Source organism: Pseudorca crassidens, chromosome 7 (genome assembly GCF_039906515.1).
Source record: "Pseudorca crassidens isolate mPseCra1 chromosome 7, mPseCra1.hap1, whole genome shotgun sequence".
Taxonomy (NCBI): domain Eukaryota; kingdom Metazoa; phylum Chordata; class Mammalia; order Artiodactyla; family Delphinidae; genus Pseudorca; species Pseudorca crassidens.
In genome coordinates this window covers 106,393,767-106,411,206 of record NC_090302.1, presented here as the reverse complement: position 1 = coordinate 106,411,206, position 17,440 = coordinate 106,393,767, and the positions used below count along the sequence as shown (strand labels likewise).

Here is a 17,440-nt window from a genome sequence, read left to right as displayed (position 1 = left end):
TGGCATATTTATGCTGTATTTTTGGAAAAAGAAATCTACACAGTCTTCACAAAAAATAATTTCGAGGTTGCGTATCTCAAGCAAGGACACTCGCTGGGAATTCCCACATGAAGTTTGATTTGGAGTAGCGTGATCACCCCCTAAGAAGCACTGTTTGAACAGGACAGGGGAGTGGCCATCCACAGGAGGATGGCAGGAATGGAGCCAAGAGCACCCCGTTGGGAGAGGAAGAGACTTAGGTCCCAAATGATGACCTGAGCCGAGAGCTCCAGCAGAGCCAAGCAGCACTTGCTACCTTACCTGGCTTCTGTATAACTGCGTTGCAAGCATTTGCAATTTCTTCTCTTTTTGCTTCATCTGGGTATTGATTCTCATTGAAGTAACTGCAGAGGCAACCAATTAAGACACAAAGTTTGTACTTTTAAAAACTGTGCTCTCCTTAAAACACCAGCCCACTGAAAAAGATGTTCTTCTTTAGGATGTAACATTAGAGTGTTTGGTCCAGCCTGTCCAATGGAATTTTCTGTGAGGATGGAAACGGTCTGTTCTGTACTGTCCAATAGGGTGGCCGCTACTCACATGTGGCTGCTGAGCTCGTGAAATGAAGCTGATGTGGTTGAGGAAGGGAATTTTTAATTTGATTTAATTTTAGTAAATTTAAATGTAAGTAGCTACATGTGACTAGTGGCTTCTATATTGGATAGTACAGGTCTGGCCACTGCTAGGCTTCATTAAAAGAGGTCCTTGACAAAAAAAGTTACTTGTGATATGGGTGGCTGGTTGAAATCACAGAGTTCTGTTATTAAGGCACTGGTAACAACAGAACTCTCTTTGCGTGTCACGTTTGTAGTAGCAAAAGTTGGAAATTACCCAACTGTCCCATCAGTAGGAGAATGACAGAACAAATTATGGGACATCTACATTTATACATAGCTATTTAAAAATTACTAGAAAAACTATCCATTGGCCTGGAGAGATGTTTATGACACAGTCCTAAGTGCGAAAAACAATCTGTAGAATAATGTGCATGTAAAAGTACTGTTAAGAAATTTGAAAAATTCCTGTCTATGTGTACTTAAATTTGCATGGATAAAAGCTGGAAGGGTACACATCAAGCTGGATTACCTCCTTGTGGGAGAAGGGGATTCGTAGGAGGAAATTTAAACATTTCTAAATTTATTTTTGCCTTTTCCCCTATGTTAGAAAAGCATATATTGCTTCTATACAATAGTACTTAAAGAAATTAGGCTTACTGAACCCATCCCTAGCATTATCAGATCTGTGAGACTATATGTGGGAACAGAATGCTTATTAGTACTGCCTCTTCTGTCATCTATGAGTTTAAAAAAAAAAAAGTGGACTTCCTTGGTGGTGCAGTGGTTAAGAATCTGCCTGCCAGTGCAAGGGACACGGGTTCGAGCCCTGGTCCAGGAAGTTCCCACGTGCCGCAGAGCAACTAAGCCTGCGATGCACAATTACTGAATCCCACGCGCCTAGAGCCCGTGCTCCGCAACGAGAAGCCACCGTAATAAGAAGCCCACACACCACAACAAAGAGTAGCCCCTGCTCGCCGCAACTAGAGAAAGCCCACGTGCAGCAACGAAGACCCAATGCAGCCAAAAATAAAATATAAATAAATAAATATATAAAAGACAAAAAAGAAAAAGGGAATTTCTGTGCTTTGAACCTGGAAACTTAAGATCAGGAAATGATTCCTTGTTAAATTCTAGTACCTCTCATCTCCTCAGGGGCTTCCCTTCCCCCAGAAAGCAGCTTTCCCATTCCTTCACCCTCTGTCTGCACTGGTGAAAATGCCATTCTACTGGGAATAAACACTGGAGGCCCCTAACCCTTCCTGTGAATCCCCAAACCCGCCTTCTGCAATGCCACTCCCTTCCCCTGAAGCCCTCTCCATGAGACCATCCTTCACCGTAGTCCTGACACAGCAGCTGCCATCACCAAACAGCCTTTCCTTTTCTAAAATACAAGTGATAGAACGATATCATCCAGTCTTGTCAACTACCACCCTCCACAAATGGTCTCCTGCTTAAGTCCAAGCTTTAAGCATCTCTTCCCACGTGACATTCTGCTATCATTTTTAGGGCTTCCGTGTTCATACTGAGAGTTCTTCCAATCTCTGCTCCACTTCCACATTCCTACTGACCTTTATCTTTACTCCACTTCTGCTATTTACTTGGGCAAAGACACTATGGATTAGTTTCCATTAACCAGCATCACGGGCATCACCTGGCAGCTTGTTAGAAAGGCAGAATCCCAGACCCCACTTCAGACTAAATCAGAATCCGAATGTTAACAAGATCTCCAGGTGATTCGAATGCACATTAATGTTTAAGAAGCACTGGATTAGCTCATGCATTTAAAATTCAACAACAAAGACAACAAAAGCAGATATTAAGTACCTAATGTTATGTGCAACCACTGTGGGTAAAGAAGAGAATTAGTTTCTGACTTCAAGGAGTTTATAATCTACTGAAGACACATATAAATCAATACACTTGTGATAAAATTCCATAGGATGTCTGAACAGAGCAGAGTTCACACAGATGAACGTGTGCTCAGTGTTGCTGAATGACCTGGCAGAGGAAGTGCCGTCTGAGTTAGGTCTTGAAGATGAACAGGAGTTTGCAAGGCAGAGGAGAGAAGGAAGAACATTTCATGCGAGGGAAAGAGCATGAGCAAAGGCAAAAGGTAGATAAAAGCCTTGAGGATTCTGGGCATAGAGAAGAGTTCAGTGTGGTTAGAATATGGGGAAGCAATGAGGAGACACTAGTCTGGAAGAGTAGGATGGGGCCAGCCTGTGATGAGCCCTGCCTGTTCTATGAGTAGTAGAGACTTCACCCTGAAATAGAGGTTTTCAGGCCACACAGAGATATACTCCCATCTGTGTTTGAGAACGATAACATATCTTCAATACTCAACCCTATGATCTGAAATTCCCCAATCAACCTTCCACTCACCTACTCCACCTCTCCAAAATAATTTTTTCTTCACCTTCTTTATAATCTCGAATCCTTTAAAACCCTACTGCAACTTTAAAAATCTGTTCATCTATTACTCTTCTTCTGGCCTTACCTCTCATTTCTCAGCCTGAACTCCATGGCAAGCCGAATCAACTGTATCGCTTAGGAGAAATTCTGATTATTCAGCTTTTCTGTCCTTCCACCATACCTATCCAGCCAATTTCCCACCCTGCAGAAAGCACCTTCCTCTTGTTTTCTTCCATCCTTCTCGCAGGGTACCAAGTGTTCCTGGACAAAGTCATAAAATAGGGCCAATTGGTTTCTTTATAAATCTGTGCTTTTCAACCTTAACTGGGCCCCTCATTTCTGTTGGGAATGCTTTTTGTCCTTCTAGCCAACTGTCTTTAATACTCCATCTTTAGTGCCCCACTTACCCGAAACCTTTCCACTCTGAAGTCCCAAGCCCTCAAACCCACTACCGTCATTCTTTTCGCAGATGCCCTTGCCTCCTCTTTTACCAAGATGGAGGTTATTAAATATGGGTTTGCTTAATGTTTTTAGCTTCTCAAGTTCTACATGTCTCTGAGTCACTGCACATTCTTCTCTTCATCTCATGGCAGAGGAAGATGCATTCTCCTCTTCAAGGTCTACTTCTCCACTTGTGCCTTTGATCTCATCACCCCCACCCTCTTTCATTTTCTCAACTCTCTCCTTTCTTTCTGGCATACCCCTTCTTTTCCCTGTGCACATGCAATTTACTCTATTTCACTGATTTTATGATGCACATTTCCTCATTATTATAATCTCTAAAATCAGGTACATCTTATAATTGGTGGTGTCTGAAAATTAACTGGCAGTGTCCTCCCTCCACCCACGCCCACCCCAGTACATAAACTAAAGGTGTGTCATACAGTCAAAGCCTTCTTAGGTTTGATGGAATATGGTAGCTGCTAAGACCTAGAGCTCCTGTTTCAGCTACAGCTCAATGGCTACTACTACACCTCATTGTGGTAACTCCTCTTCCAAATTACTGCAAAGCCTGTGACCGACACTCTACTCCCTCTAATGTCTGATTAATATTCCTAATGTACATCTCTAGTCATGCCACTTTTCTGTTCAAAAGTTTTTCAAGATTTATTATAGAGGTGTTTAGAGTTCTCCCCCAAACTACCTTTGCATCTTTATCTGCTGCTACTCTCATACAGGCATGCTACAGTCTAGGAAAATGGAATAGCCTTGTCAACCCCCTGCATCTCTGTGCCTTTCTCCTACCAGTATATCTGTTTTTTGCCTCCCTGCCCCCAAACCATCTTGTCTGTCTCTCACAGCATTGCTCAAATATCACCTCAAAGGTAAATAATTTCCTTACCCCATGAATCCCACAGCATTTCATCTGTTCCTCTCTTACACCTTTTTCATCTTGTATTACAGTTATCACTGTACACCTCTCTGACTACACTGAAAGCCACCTGAGGCCAGGGTGCCAAGTCTGACTCATCCCCACATGCACTCCTCATTGATGATATGCGCTCCTCAGTAACAATGGAAAAGTCCCCACCAGCCCAGTGTAGGGGCCTCCAAAAGAAATGGATGTCACTGTAAATGAACTGTTGACCATCAAGGGTATAGAGTTACTGCAACAGGGTCTTGAAGGGTACATACTAAACTGTTACAAGTGATGATTATCTCCTGGGAGCAAGAATGCTGGGGGCGGTGGGTAGAAGAAAGGGAAATATTGGTGGTAATTAAGATCGGTTTTCACATTCTGCTTTGTATACTTCTCTGTTGAATTTCTGAAATGAACATATGCTATTTTCATAAATTTCTTTTTAATAAAAGAACTTTGGGAAAACATTCAGACAATTAAGGACTAGTTTACTGATTAATATAACTCCATAAACAATTTATGTTTGGAAAGTATATCTGGATCGGCTAGAAAATATTAGGTTTGTGATTGCCATTCTAGTGACTAACAGAATAAAACCGTAGTATCTCTAGAAGTTAAATAAGAATTGGCAGTGATTCGTGGCATATATGATTAATGAGTTTAAAAGTTTTTTAAAATCTTATTTAATTTGTATTTTTAGGATTTAACTATATAAAATAAAGTCAGAATAAAAATAAATTGGTAACATCTTCCAAATTAAAGACTCAAGAATATAATTCACTAACTATAGTTCTAAATCTCTAAGCCTGGCAATTAATACTTTCTTTTCTGTTAAAGACCTATTATTTTTATAATTAAGAAATGTAGGGCTATTGAATATTTCAATTTTCATTAAAATGTGCTACCACAGCTGGAGGTGTGTACACTGGGCTGTGAGCACCACTTTTCATCTTTTTGCAATGTTTCAATGTTTAAAAAATATTAATTAAATATCGATAGTATAATCTAAACTGATAAAATGATATATTTTAAGATACTTCATGGTAAATATTTAAGTTTAAAATGTAATAGTTAAAATTTTTTTGCAAAAAAATTACAAAGCTCTTAAAGCTTTCTTCTTGGTCATGGTGGGAGGGGTGGCAGACAGACACACCGCACTGATGTAAAGTGGAAGAGTTTTTACGAAAGACAAAGGTAGGCCAGGAAATAAAATATGCAACAAATAAGTATTACGTAAGTATGAGTATGTACTTGAGTAGATGTAAGTTCAAAACATGGCCCTGACCTTAACAATATACAGTTCAGTTGCAGACGTCAGGTTTAAAAAAGTTAAACAATAGGAGTTAAAGAAACGGTCAAAACAGTAAAACTGTGACAAACCAGAATACATCTAGCTGCTAATTAACTATATAAATGATACGGTAAATAAATTCAGGTTAGAGAGATATCTCTATGGACTGTGCTGACCTGGCAAAGCTCACTGATTCGGACAGGCTTCTGCGGGATGCAGAGGCCCCAGGCATTGGACAGGAAAGGGCAAAGTTATCAGTAAAGACAAAAATATAAAGGTAGAAAAACCTAAGATGTGCCTGGAAGACAGAAGGCAACTAGTAATGCAATCTGATTAGACTATAAGGATTATATGTAGGGTGTGCCTGAAATAGTGCTGTTATCCTGGATTATTAACAAACCCCCCTCTCATTCCCCTAAAGTATCCCACTTAGACAATAAATTACATGGTCACCCCAGGACCACATCACATTATTGACTTATCTGAATTTAATGTTAACTAAAATCCCTATGTCTTTTTCACATGTGCTCTGTGTTCTGGATATTGTCAAAACAAAGGAAGCTGAATCAAAGAAAATAATAACTACAGTTTCTATCTAGTTACTTACAAGAGGAGCTATCTAAGCCCAAGGAATCTGCTTGGCATGTAACAGACATTCAGTAAGTAAGTGTCTGATCAAAAGATGGGTGAACAAATGATACATGAAAGAATGAATGAATGGAAGTAGGAAACAGAGATGAAAACAGAAAACAGTGGTTTCAGTTAAGGCTTTTACTGAAACCAAGAATACCTCTTTCAGGAGAAAGCTAGTTGGGGTCTCACCATACTGTACACCATCTTCTCTAGGTATATTCAGATATAGCTGAATACAATTCCATTAGTATAGTGTTTATTTTTCAACTATACATAACCAATAGACTATCAATGAAGCTGGGAAATAGGTCTAATGACTTCGATATTTAGACATAATTAATGATTCATTTAGTCACCCCCAAATGTTGACTGAGTCCTAGTTTATACCAAGCAATTGGCAAAGTAGTGGCAAAAGATGAACCATGCAAAGCCTCCCAGTGTAATCACTGGGGATGTATGTATGTAACAAAACACATTATAAAGTCCACTGTAAAATGGACTGTATTAGTGGTATGAATGTAGTATATGGGAGTAGAGAGGAATCAACATTTGTGCACGCTTCTTGAAGACAGATCATAGAGGGTGGATAAAGTGAAATAACCCAAGGCAGAGGAAGCAATATGTAAAAGAAAGGGAGTCATGAAAGACCTTAAAATGTTCCGAGAATGAGGAGTTCAGTGTGGACGAAATATACATGAGATGGGGAGACTGGGGATCAAACTAAAGAAAGATATTGGGTCCAGATTTTAAAGAGTATGATAGAGTTTGCCCTTGACTTTTTTGGCAACTGGAAGCAAAGGTTTTTAAGCAGGGGTATTATATGATCAAACTTACTTTGTAGGGCAGTATCTCTGGTGATACTAGAGGCAAAAGCCAGTTAGGAAGCTGTGGTAACAACTGAGGAGAGGATCTGAAGTAGGCTAAGGCATGGAAATAGAGAGGAAAGATGAGATTAGAGACATTTCAGGGGCTTCCCCGGTGGTGCAGTGGTGAAGAATCCACCTGCCAATGCAGGGGACACAGGTTCGAGCCCTAAGTCTGGGAAGATCCCACATGCCGCGGAGCAACTAAGCCTGTGCACCACAACTACTAAGCCTGCGCTCTAGAGCCTGTGAGCCACAACGACTGAGCCCGCGTGCCACAACTACTGAAGCCTGCGTGCCTAGAGCCCGAGCTCCACAACAAGAGAAGCCCCCACTCGCCACAACTAGAGAAAGTCCACACGCAGCAACAAAGACCTAATGCAGCCAAAAATAAATTTAAAAAAAAAAGAGCGAGAGAGACATTTCAGGATGGTAATAAAAATTCAAGACAGCCTTGCTTCCTGGGTTTAGGCACCCCCTCCCTGCCCCACCACCAAAAGAGACAGCTTTAGGAACAGTACGCACTATTCATTATTCACCTTCAAGCATTTTAAGCTTAAGTTATGTCAAAGGAATAGATATTTCTGCTGTTACCAGGTGGATAAATTGTAGGAGAACTTGGTTCTAAGACTCTAAAAGGGACCTGTTTCTGAAATATACTTCTTCTGTCCCATATAAGAATGTTTATAGCCCTAGACATTTTATAAGACAAAAAAGGGAAAGAGATGCAAACAGAAATCTACAGGTAGTAATATAAGAATGATAAAATAAATCCGAAGGGTACTACACTTTTATAGACAAAGGACATTGTCAGCTGAGTGATCAGTGAGTATCTTCACAGAGGGAAACCAAATGATCGCTTTGCAAGACCCTGACAGCAAAGACTTAAAATGAAAGGTGGAAAAATAATTTACATGAGATGAGAAACCATAAGCTAGTAACAAATTGAAATGTCCTTGAGGCACCTTCATTTCAGTAACACTAAGTCTATAAAAACTGCAGCCAGAAAGTTCCTCCTATTGTGTCTTGGTGAGCATATAGAAGGCAGGGAATGGCTCTCTAAGCAAGGGATAATGCCATGTAAATGAACTTTTTTTTTTTCTTCTGTGCCTTTAAGTGAACTATCCCTCCTGAAGAGATATTTAAACCTCACCATTTTAGTAATTCAAAATAAGGTTTCAGGATTGTCATACAGCGCTCACTATCTACAATCCAGTGTGCATTTCTTCATCACTAAGTAAAATTACTGGGTAGAGGGCAGGAAAGAGAGTAACATTAAACTAAAATACTTTGGAACCTAATTGTCCCATCTCCTCTCTGAGAGCATCTATGTGTTAAATGATCTTCAGCAACAAAATAATTTAAAATTTTCTTTTTTTGGGGGGTTGTTTTTAAACAACAGAGTGAAGGCAGAGATGAAAAAAATGGGAAAAGTTTCTTTAAGTACAGCAACTCTCTTTTGTTAATCCATAAAGGTCTAAGGAAGGAACATCCTCAGTTCACTTACACACCTGGACAGTGATATCCTACATTTTATCCAAAGATCTCAAAGCCCCTCTGATACTAATCATACCTAAAAATATCCCTGAAAAATCATCAGGGGTCAGAGAGAAATAAGAGGGGCAGAGCTATAAATCAGCTATGCATATGACTCTTCATCATTCACTGTGGACTTCAGGACAACAAGGGACTTTGAAAGATTATTCACCGATCAACTTCCACATTTGAGAAATAGAGACAATGACAAGCTTACACTTAATAAGCTCCCCAAAGTTACAGAGCTGGCTAGCATTACAGACAAGCTCCTTAACTTCCAGGCCCATGCTCTTTCCACTGCTGCTTACGAAAGAAGTCGCCAGATGTAGTGGGTTGAAGAGTGTCACCTGAAAATTCATGTCCATCTGGAATCTCAGAAAGTGATCTTATTTGAAATAGGGTCTCTGCAGATGTAATTTTGGGAAGGATCAAAATGAGGTCAAGCTGGGCCCTAAACCCAACGAGAGTGTCCTTACAAGAGAAAAAAAAGAACACAATCAGAGAAGACAATGAGGAAGTGAAAGCAGACACTGGAGTGATACATCTACAAGACAAGGAATGCCAGGGACTGCTGACAACTGACAGAAGCTAGAAGAGAGGTGTGGGAAGGTTTCTACCATCAGAACCTCCCAAAGGAACCAACTCTGCTGACACCTTCTAAGCCACCCAGTTTGTGGAAATTTGTTATGTTGGCCCTAGAAAACTAATACTCTGGGTAAACAGAATCAGTACAAAAAGAATGGATAGTCTTAAGAGATACTGTGATTCAATTATCATAACTTGATGGACATTATTTCACTATAGAATACACCTGGCAAGTAGACTGGAATAAGTAGCTATTTCTGTAAGTAAGTAGTCTGTCAGCAGCTGAATAAGACATTCTTTGAAAGTCTGGTCAAATACAGAAAAATTCTAACTTCAGTTCTTTTTCCTCCTGTAACCCAAACTGGACTGCTATCCTTCTTTTGATGCTTAACACTGTCCTCCATTTGAACAGTTTTCACACTAAACCCCCAATTCAAAGCTTTATTAACTTTTTTAGATTGGCTACTTCATGATAATGGAGCTAAGAGATTGCTGTATTCATCTGTATCTTTACAATTAGTGCAGCGTTGACTTTTTAAAATCTTGGAACAGTAAGTACAGATAAATATTTCTGTAATACAACAGAGATTATCAATATTAAAAAATGTGCTAAGAGATGTATGATAAAACAAGTATACTAAAACTATGGTAGAATCTAGGTGATAACTATACAATTCTTTCAGCTCTGCTGTACATTTAAAATTTTTCACAGTAAAATCTTGGGAAAACAGTAATTGGTAACATTAATAAGATGATAAGATGCTAGGAGCATCTCCATTAAATCAGAAACAAGGCAACAGAGCTCACCATCCCCAATACAACCTTTACTTTTGTTATAATTTAATGTTTTTTCTGAAAGTCCTAGTACAATAAGGCATGAAACAGAATTAAGAAACAAATGGGGAAGGAGAGCCACAAAAATATCAATTGCATATTATATTATACCAAGAAAGCCAAGGGATAAATTCAAATTGCCTCAGAAGTAATCAATCAGATGGTTGGGTACTAAACAGGCCAACAAAAATATCAAAACTTTCCTATGCATCAATAATAAGCAATTGGACAACCTAACAGAAAAAAAGGCATCTATTCATGAGAGCAAGAAAAATGAGAAAATAAAAATGTCTAACAAGAAAAATATAGAAACCATACAAAAAACTAAAAAATGTTATTCATTTTGCTGATAGGTATAAAAAAGACACAAGAAATGAGAGGCATATAACACATTCCTAGATAAGAATGAATAATATGACAATGTCATTTCTTCCCAAATTAATTTTTAGGTTTAACTTCAATGAAATTTAACTTCAATCACATATTTTTCTTCCCTCTTTTTTTCTCAGTGGGAGTGTTATGAGTCAACAATACTATTTGAACGTTTGCCTGAAAAAACAGATGAAAATGGTTAAGAACATTTTGAAAATGGTAATAAATAGGCTCTCTCTCTTGTCAAATATTGTGAAATTATATGATAATCAGAGCTGTGGTTCAAGAATTGTTGATAAGATCAATAGAACTAACAAATATAATAACTTTATATGCAAGAAAGAAACAATTTTAAATCTAAGAAGAAAGGGAGAATTGGCTATCTGGAAAATAAGACCAAACTAGACCTTCACCTTATAAACCCAATATTTTATGGCTAAATGTAAAAGAAAACATCTGAATGAGGAAGCATATGTGACGGAGGCAGTCACACAAGAATAAAAGCACTGGATTTATCTACATTTAAATAAAAAATAAATTCCAGGGCTTCCCTGGTGGCGCAGTGGTTGAGAGTCCGCCTGCCAATGCAGGGGACGCGGGTTCGTGCCCCGGTCCGGGAGGATCCCGCATGCCGCGGAGCGGCTGGGCCCGTGAGCCATGGCCGCTGAGCCTGTGCGTCCGGAGCCTGTGCTCCGCAACGGAAGAGGCCACAACAGTGAGAGACCCACGTACCACAAAAAAAAAAAGAGAAGTTTAAATGTAGACAAAACTAAAACAGTGCTTTTCACCTACCAAATAAGTAAAATGAAGCTGATTTTCACTCACTAAAAAGATTACGGTATGCAGGGAAGGCAGGCTGTGGTGACAGGAGCAGTGCATGCTCAAGGCCACTGTTGGTGATGTGAATAAATTCAGCTTTTTGTAGGGAGCTGGTAATATAGCCAAACATATCATTATTCTTAAGACAAAAGGTAAGAACAAGGGTGTCTGAGTCAGGACTATTTAACAGGGCAAAACTGGGAAGACTTTAAATGTCTAATAAAATAATAATGGTTAAACATGATTATGGTATAGGCATTTGAAAAAAAAGAAGGAGCCATTTAAAAACATCGTGTTTTCGAAGAGTACTAAATGACATCGGAAAATGTCAGTGAAAAAAAGCAGTTTACAAAACCAAGTATGAGTTATTCTAATTGTGTTTAAAATACAGATAAGATAGAAACACCAAATGTAAATGTACCAAAATATTTTTAGTGGTTATTTATGAATGGAAATATTATTTTCTTCTTTATACATTGTTTTCCAAATAGTTTACAATGTGTTACTATTAATTTTCTAATAAAAAATGTTACCCCAAATAAAAATAAACTGGGTTATGTAATATTACATAAACCTAACTCTGATTAATTTTATAACTGCTTTTCAAAATACTTTTCTTTCTTTTACCATCCCTGTATCTGTTTACAAACTGGCAACATAAGCAGTTATGAAATTAGGACCTGAGCTAGCTGGATACAGCTGTCAACACAAATGTCCAACTGCAGGGGACTGGGTAACAAATTATGGTATATTCTTATACAAAATTCTTTTGCTTAGAAAGATATACAGATATATATATGTAACAGAAAAATGGCGAAAAAGAAACATACCAAAATGTTAATGATTATCTCATTAAGCTCATTTTAATTTTCCTCTTTATATTTTCTTGCATTTCTCCATTTTTTATATAAGTATGTGCTTATTTTGTAATTAAAAAGGCATTATTTGAAAATAAAGTTTGCTGTGTCAAAGCATGAACAAAATAGAACTGCACAAAATTATTTTTAAATAATAAATTTCTTAGTTTTTATTAATGCGTTTTGGCAACAAATTCACGCTTTAAACATCTGTTTTGCAAACACACTAAAGTATGACAAACAAAAGATGTTCTACACTAATGTATTTTTTATAAATAAAAGTTCACTTTTAATTCTACAGAATTAAAATAAATAATGGCTCCCTCCAAATCAGACTTTTGTAAGGTTCACATGACCTTCCAAGTAAAAGCTAAAATATGAATGAGTTCTATTATAGAAGAAGCTGTAAGTTTTTGAGACTTTGCCGCATCTTATAGAATAGAAAAGCCTGTGAAAAGGGAAGACTTTAAGTGGAAAAATTAGTATTGGCCTATGAAGAGATTAAAGGATTCAGATATGAGAAGTTGAATTTTAGAATCCCAATTCATAAATGCAATGGAATCCCATAACACCGTTCATTACACATGGTTTTAGATACACCACACAGTAGGTCCTGACAAAGAATGAAGGGAGACTTGACTTGCTCAAGGTCACACAACCCAGAACTCAAGTTTCCTGACTGAGTTCACTGGCTCAAAGGGCTCACAGGAATGGTGGTCATTATTTAGCTATGACATAGTATTGTTTCAGACTTCCTTTAAGACACAAATCTCTGTGGCAATCAATCACCTAAATCAACTCCTATAAATTTCACAAGCGCTCCCAGAAGCAAAGATGTGACAGCAGTAGTAAGATACCCATGACAGCCCCAGGACCGCAGCTACTATACCTAGGGGCTTTTTCCTCCTGGGAAAGGAAATCTAATTGCTCTGGAGACAACCATAATAACACTGAGGTACCTTTTTTCCCTGGGCAGAGGAGAATTTGATAAACTCTAGGACTTCTCCTTTGAAACACAACATCCATACACATTTAAAGACTATGTATATAGCACAGTTAATCTACTGTAGAAGAGTTAGTAGGACCTCTTCAGACACTAGCACCAAAAAAAGCTTCCAAGTCCTCCTCAGGATGGCCTTTCTTCACTAATGTAAAAAAGAAAATTCGACACACGATACAATTATGGATACCATGTATGAAACGTGCCCTAATACAAAATTTTCATCTCCCGAGGTCCTTCACTGCAAAGATTCTATGTTTAAATGTTATATTTACTTGCAGCATGCTAACTGCCACTAGACCTTACTTGCTATTTAATAAATAGATTTCAAGACTAACAGTGAATTTAGGAACTGAGTTTTTAACACATTTTAGCCTATCACTAAGCCTTAGAAACAACACAGGCTTATCGTTTGTCCAGTGACATGCAGCCCTAAATGAAGTCCTACCACAGTAGAGATTTGGTGTGAGTTTTATTACTACTTGACAATATAGAGCAAGTTTTCCTTCTAATATGTATTACCTTTTTAGTCATCAGTCTTTCTATGAAGACTGTGAAAAGAAGAATGGAGACAATGTTTTGAAGTCATCAGGCAAAACAGTAAAACTGACAAATTCTAACCACCTTAAAGAAAAACAACCGAGAAATGGTATGGTATTTCTCTTGAAGCATTCATTAAATGTTTGCTCAACCCTCCATTTTATTTTAATAAGAAAAAGAACATGCACAAGAGGGCAGTGTTTGGTTTTGCTGGTCCACGGATTTCCTAGTTTCCTAATGAAACTACCGAATGTGAGTGATAATTACGTGAAGTTCATACCAGTGGAAACTGTGGTACCTTGGAGAGTGAACTGCATCTACCAGAACTTACACTGTCAAAGCATGAAAGCTGGTATGCCTCTTGCTGCCTCTGCTTCTGGCTGGAAGCAGCTGTATCCTCCCCCCTCTGTTTTGACAGCCTTTGCTAGTCGGAATTAGGTTTACAAAAAAGTTTTGTAAGGTGACCTGGAATTAAGTTTCTTACACTGTACAAGTTGTCCTGAGGCAGGGAGCCTGTTTTTAAATATAAAGCACTGAATTATAAACTGGCCACTTACCAATCTGACACTACTGACCAACAGTTTACTATAATATGAAGATCAATAGAACAAGACTGATAAAAATCAATCCACTGTCTCCTGCATGGTTTTTTTTTTATGATTAATACTATGCTTCTGCAAAATGACTACCTCTACCATAAAAGGATATGGTCTGTATCTAAAATGAGAACTTGTCCTCCTGGGGGAGGTCTCAACAAATAGCAAACCAAACATGGCCAACAGCATAGATTCTTTAGAGAATCAGAGGTACATTGGTTGGAGATTATTCTGATACCTCCCTGAAGAGGGAGAAACACAATACCTTGTACTTAAAGGTACTTGCTACTCTCTCTTAAACCTACTTTTTAATCTCCTGTGTTATGGGTTTGCTGCTGTTTTTAGTTTAGTCAAACTACCCAGGATATACATAAATGACTGCTAACTGCCTTTTAAAAAGTCGAATTAATTCTTATGACACTTGACAAAAAACATGCTACTTACATTAATATTGCCAGAACTGAAAAGTTATCTTACCAATTGTGCGCAAGATAAATAAATTTCTTCACAGTGATACAAGAGCAAATTTGGGATATAGTCATATTCCAAGGAAGGTATTTTGATGACAAACTAAGGTTTCTGCCCCCAGAAAGATGATAATTATAGGATAGTCTCAAAACAGAACTATAGGTCTGTCTGGCCTTTAAGTGGATGACGTGACAAAGTAGGAACCAATAAAACAGAATATTTGGATGAGGCACTATTGTGATTGAGATTTCTATGGTACACAGGTTTTCAAAAAGACCACTTTTAGATGCTTTCTATCACTGAAATTACATGGTGCATGCATGCTTTTTCAACCAAAAGGCAACTAAAACAGAAGTAGAATATTTACCCACAAGTTCATTTTCTACTAATTTGAGATCTTCAAACATCAAACACTTATGCAAACCTTGGTACACGCTATGAATGTTTAGTCTATCAACAATGATTTCCGAATGCACTATTATAAGGGCCATATCTGTCTTGTTAATCACTGTATCCCAACCAGTGTCTAGCATAAGGAGTGGTATGAAGTAGAAGCTCAATAAACATTTGTTGAGTTTATAAAAGAAAAAGCTCACTCATTTTCTGTGAAGATTTTCTAGTTGTCTATAACCTGATCTCCATCAGTATTAATATTTATACTATGACGTGTATAACTCTGCTTCTGGGATGAATCATATCTTTATTGGTAACTCCTCACATGCAACACCAATACTTACCAAACTACACTTCATGTCTTTGTAAACTGTGGCCACAGAACAACATGAGGAACATGGGGTCTTTGGTCCTGTTTAATTAGCTCAGGAACTAGAGAAATGAGGGGTCTGTTGTTTGCACAAAATGAAACTGCTGGCATAGCTTCTATACAAGGGTGGGGAGAATTTTTAATCAGCCTCAAAAAAATGGTGATAATTTCTCTTTTGGCTATTTCTGTTTGACCAAAAGGGAACCAGGAAGTATAATCTGCCAATTTTAAAATGCATTTAAGGACAGTTCATCTTCTTACTGGCTATGAGAAATGGATTGGGATAACTTTACCTGTCAATAAGTGGGAAAGTTTTGTTGTTTTTTTCCTCAAATAGTCTAATGGATTGAAATGAGGTCATGTTCAGGCTCCTGCTGTCTTAAATAAATGTTAAGACCTTCCTTCTATTTGCAGAGATACAGGAGGTGTAGTTCATTATGTTCCACCTGAGTCATTCCATAAGGAGTATTAAAGACGTTAAACTCTTTTTAAAATTCATCTTCCAGCATCCATTAATTCCAAAATTTATAATGTATTCTTGCAGCATTTTCTATCCTAGGACAGCAATGACATCAGAAGAGAGGGAAAGGAAGACCAGCTTGCCAGGGGTTGCAGTGACGGCAAGGCGACCCTTAGATTTTACAGGACCCAATTCCACTCCCACAAAGTGGGTTTTGTGGGGGGAAAATAGTACAGTGATCAGGCTAAGGAAAAACGACATTGAGGCCTTGAAACGTAATTTTTCTGCTGTTTCTGAGTCATTTTGAATGGATCACTTTAAATTATCGAATTATTGTTTCTTGCTGAATTGAATTGAAGCCCTTACAATTTTAACAAAATTAGAAAATACTGTATTACTCTACCCCCATCCCAAGTCTAATATGTCTGGCAGGGGAGATGGGCGACACCACTTCCTAATTTTCTTAAAGTTGTAGGGTCTTATTAAATAGTCAATTCAGTCAAGTTCAAGCAACACTTACTGATGTCACACTTTATGCAGAGCACTGTGCTAGCCTAGGAACCCGTTGGGTGTAACCAAACCCTTGTCTGCAGGAGAACATAAACTACGTCACTGAAGTACCAGGTAAAATTTACTCAACAGATGGCGAAATAATTCATTCTGGTAAAGATATAGCTCAAATTTTCTTCCTAACAATGCACTGCTATAACAGAAGTCAGTAGGAAAATTGGATTCTATAATTTTATAATAATCCACGTCAGCAGGGGAAAAAAAATGGGTCAAAAATGTTTAAATTGAAAATGGCTGGAATTTCAACATATTTCCTTGCCACAGAGAAGGGAATATCATTTAGGCTCCTATCTTTAAAAAGGAAGACTGAGAAGATTTTCAAAACAATTGTTTTCTTTCTTTCTTTTTTATTTTTTGGTCACGCGACTTGCGGGATCTTAGTTTGCCGACCAGGGATTGAACCCAGGCCCTCTCAGCAGTGAAAGCGCAGAGTCCTAACCCCTGGACCACCAGGGAATTCCCAAAACAGTTTCAATTTTTTAATCCCAGGATGTTTTACAAATATTAGACACAAAAATCTACCTCTACCCTCCAAAATAATTTTGAGTCCCTGTCATAAAAGAACTATTATCAGTGCTTTATATGGGAGAGGAAAGTGGCACAAACAACCTAAAAAATGTCTTAAGAGATTTTTAGAACAACCATATTTCGGCATGGATGCAAATATGAATGCTTGAGAAAGACAAATGCTACAACTGTGGCAAGACAAGGGTTTTCTACAATCTGGATACATCCTACTTCCCCAGCCTCGCTTCTTGCCTGACTAACCATGTACTCCAGTTAGCTGATGTTTCATGCCTCTGTGCCTTTGCATATACTGCTTCCACTGCCAAGCATGTCTTTCTTCCTTTCCCCACCCCATCAAAATCATACTGCTCTCCAGGA

General features: G+C 38.1%; 1 protein-coding gene across 9 annotated transcripts in view; it reads right to left on the bottom strand.

Annotated features, from left to right (window-relative positions):
* The window catches only part of HMBOX1 (homeobox containing 1), a 109,401-nt gene that overhangs the window by 18,177 nt on the left and 73,784 nt on the right, over positions 1 to 17,440 (bottom strand). For all 9 annotated transcript variants that reach the window (XM_067745285.1, XM_067745288.1, XM_067745286.1 and 6 more), the window contains exon 6: positions 301 to 383. In XM_067745285.1, the coding sequence (XP_067601386.1) occupies positions 301 to 383 (83 nt within the window). The remainder of the gene's footprint in view (positions 1 to 300; positions 384 to 17,440) is intronic.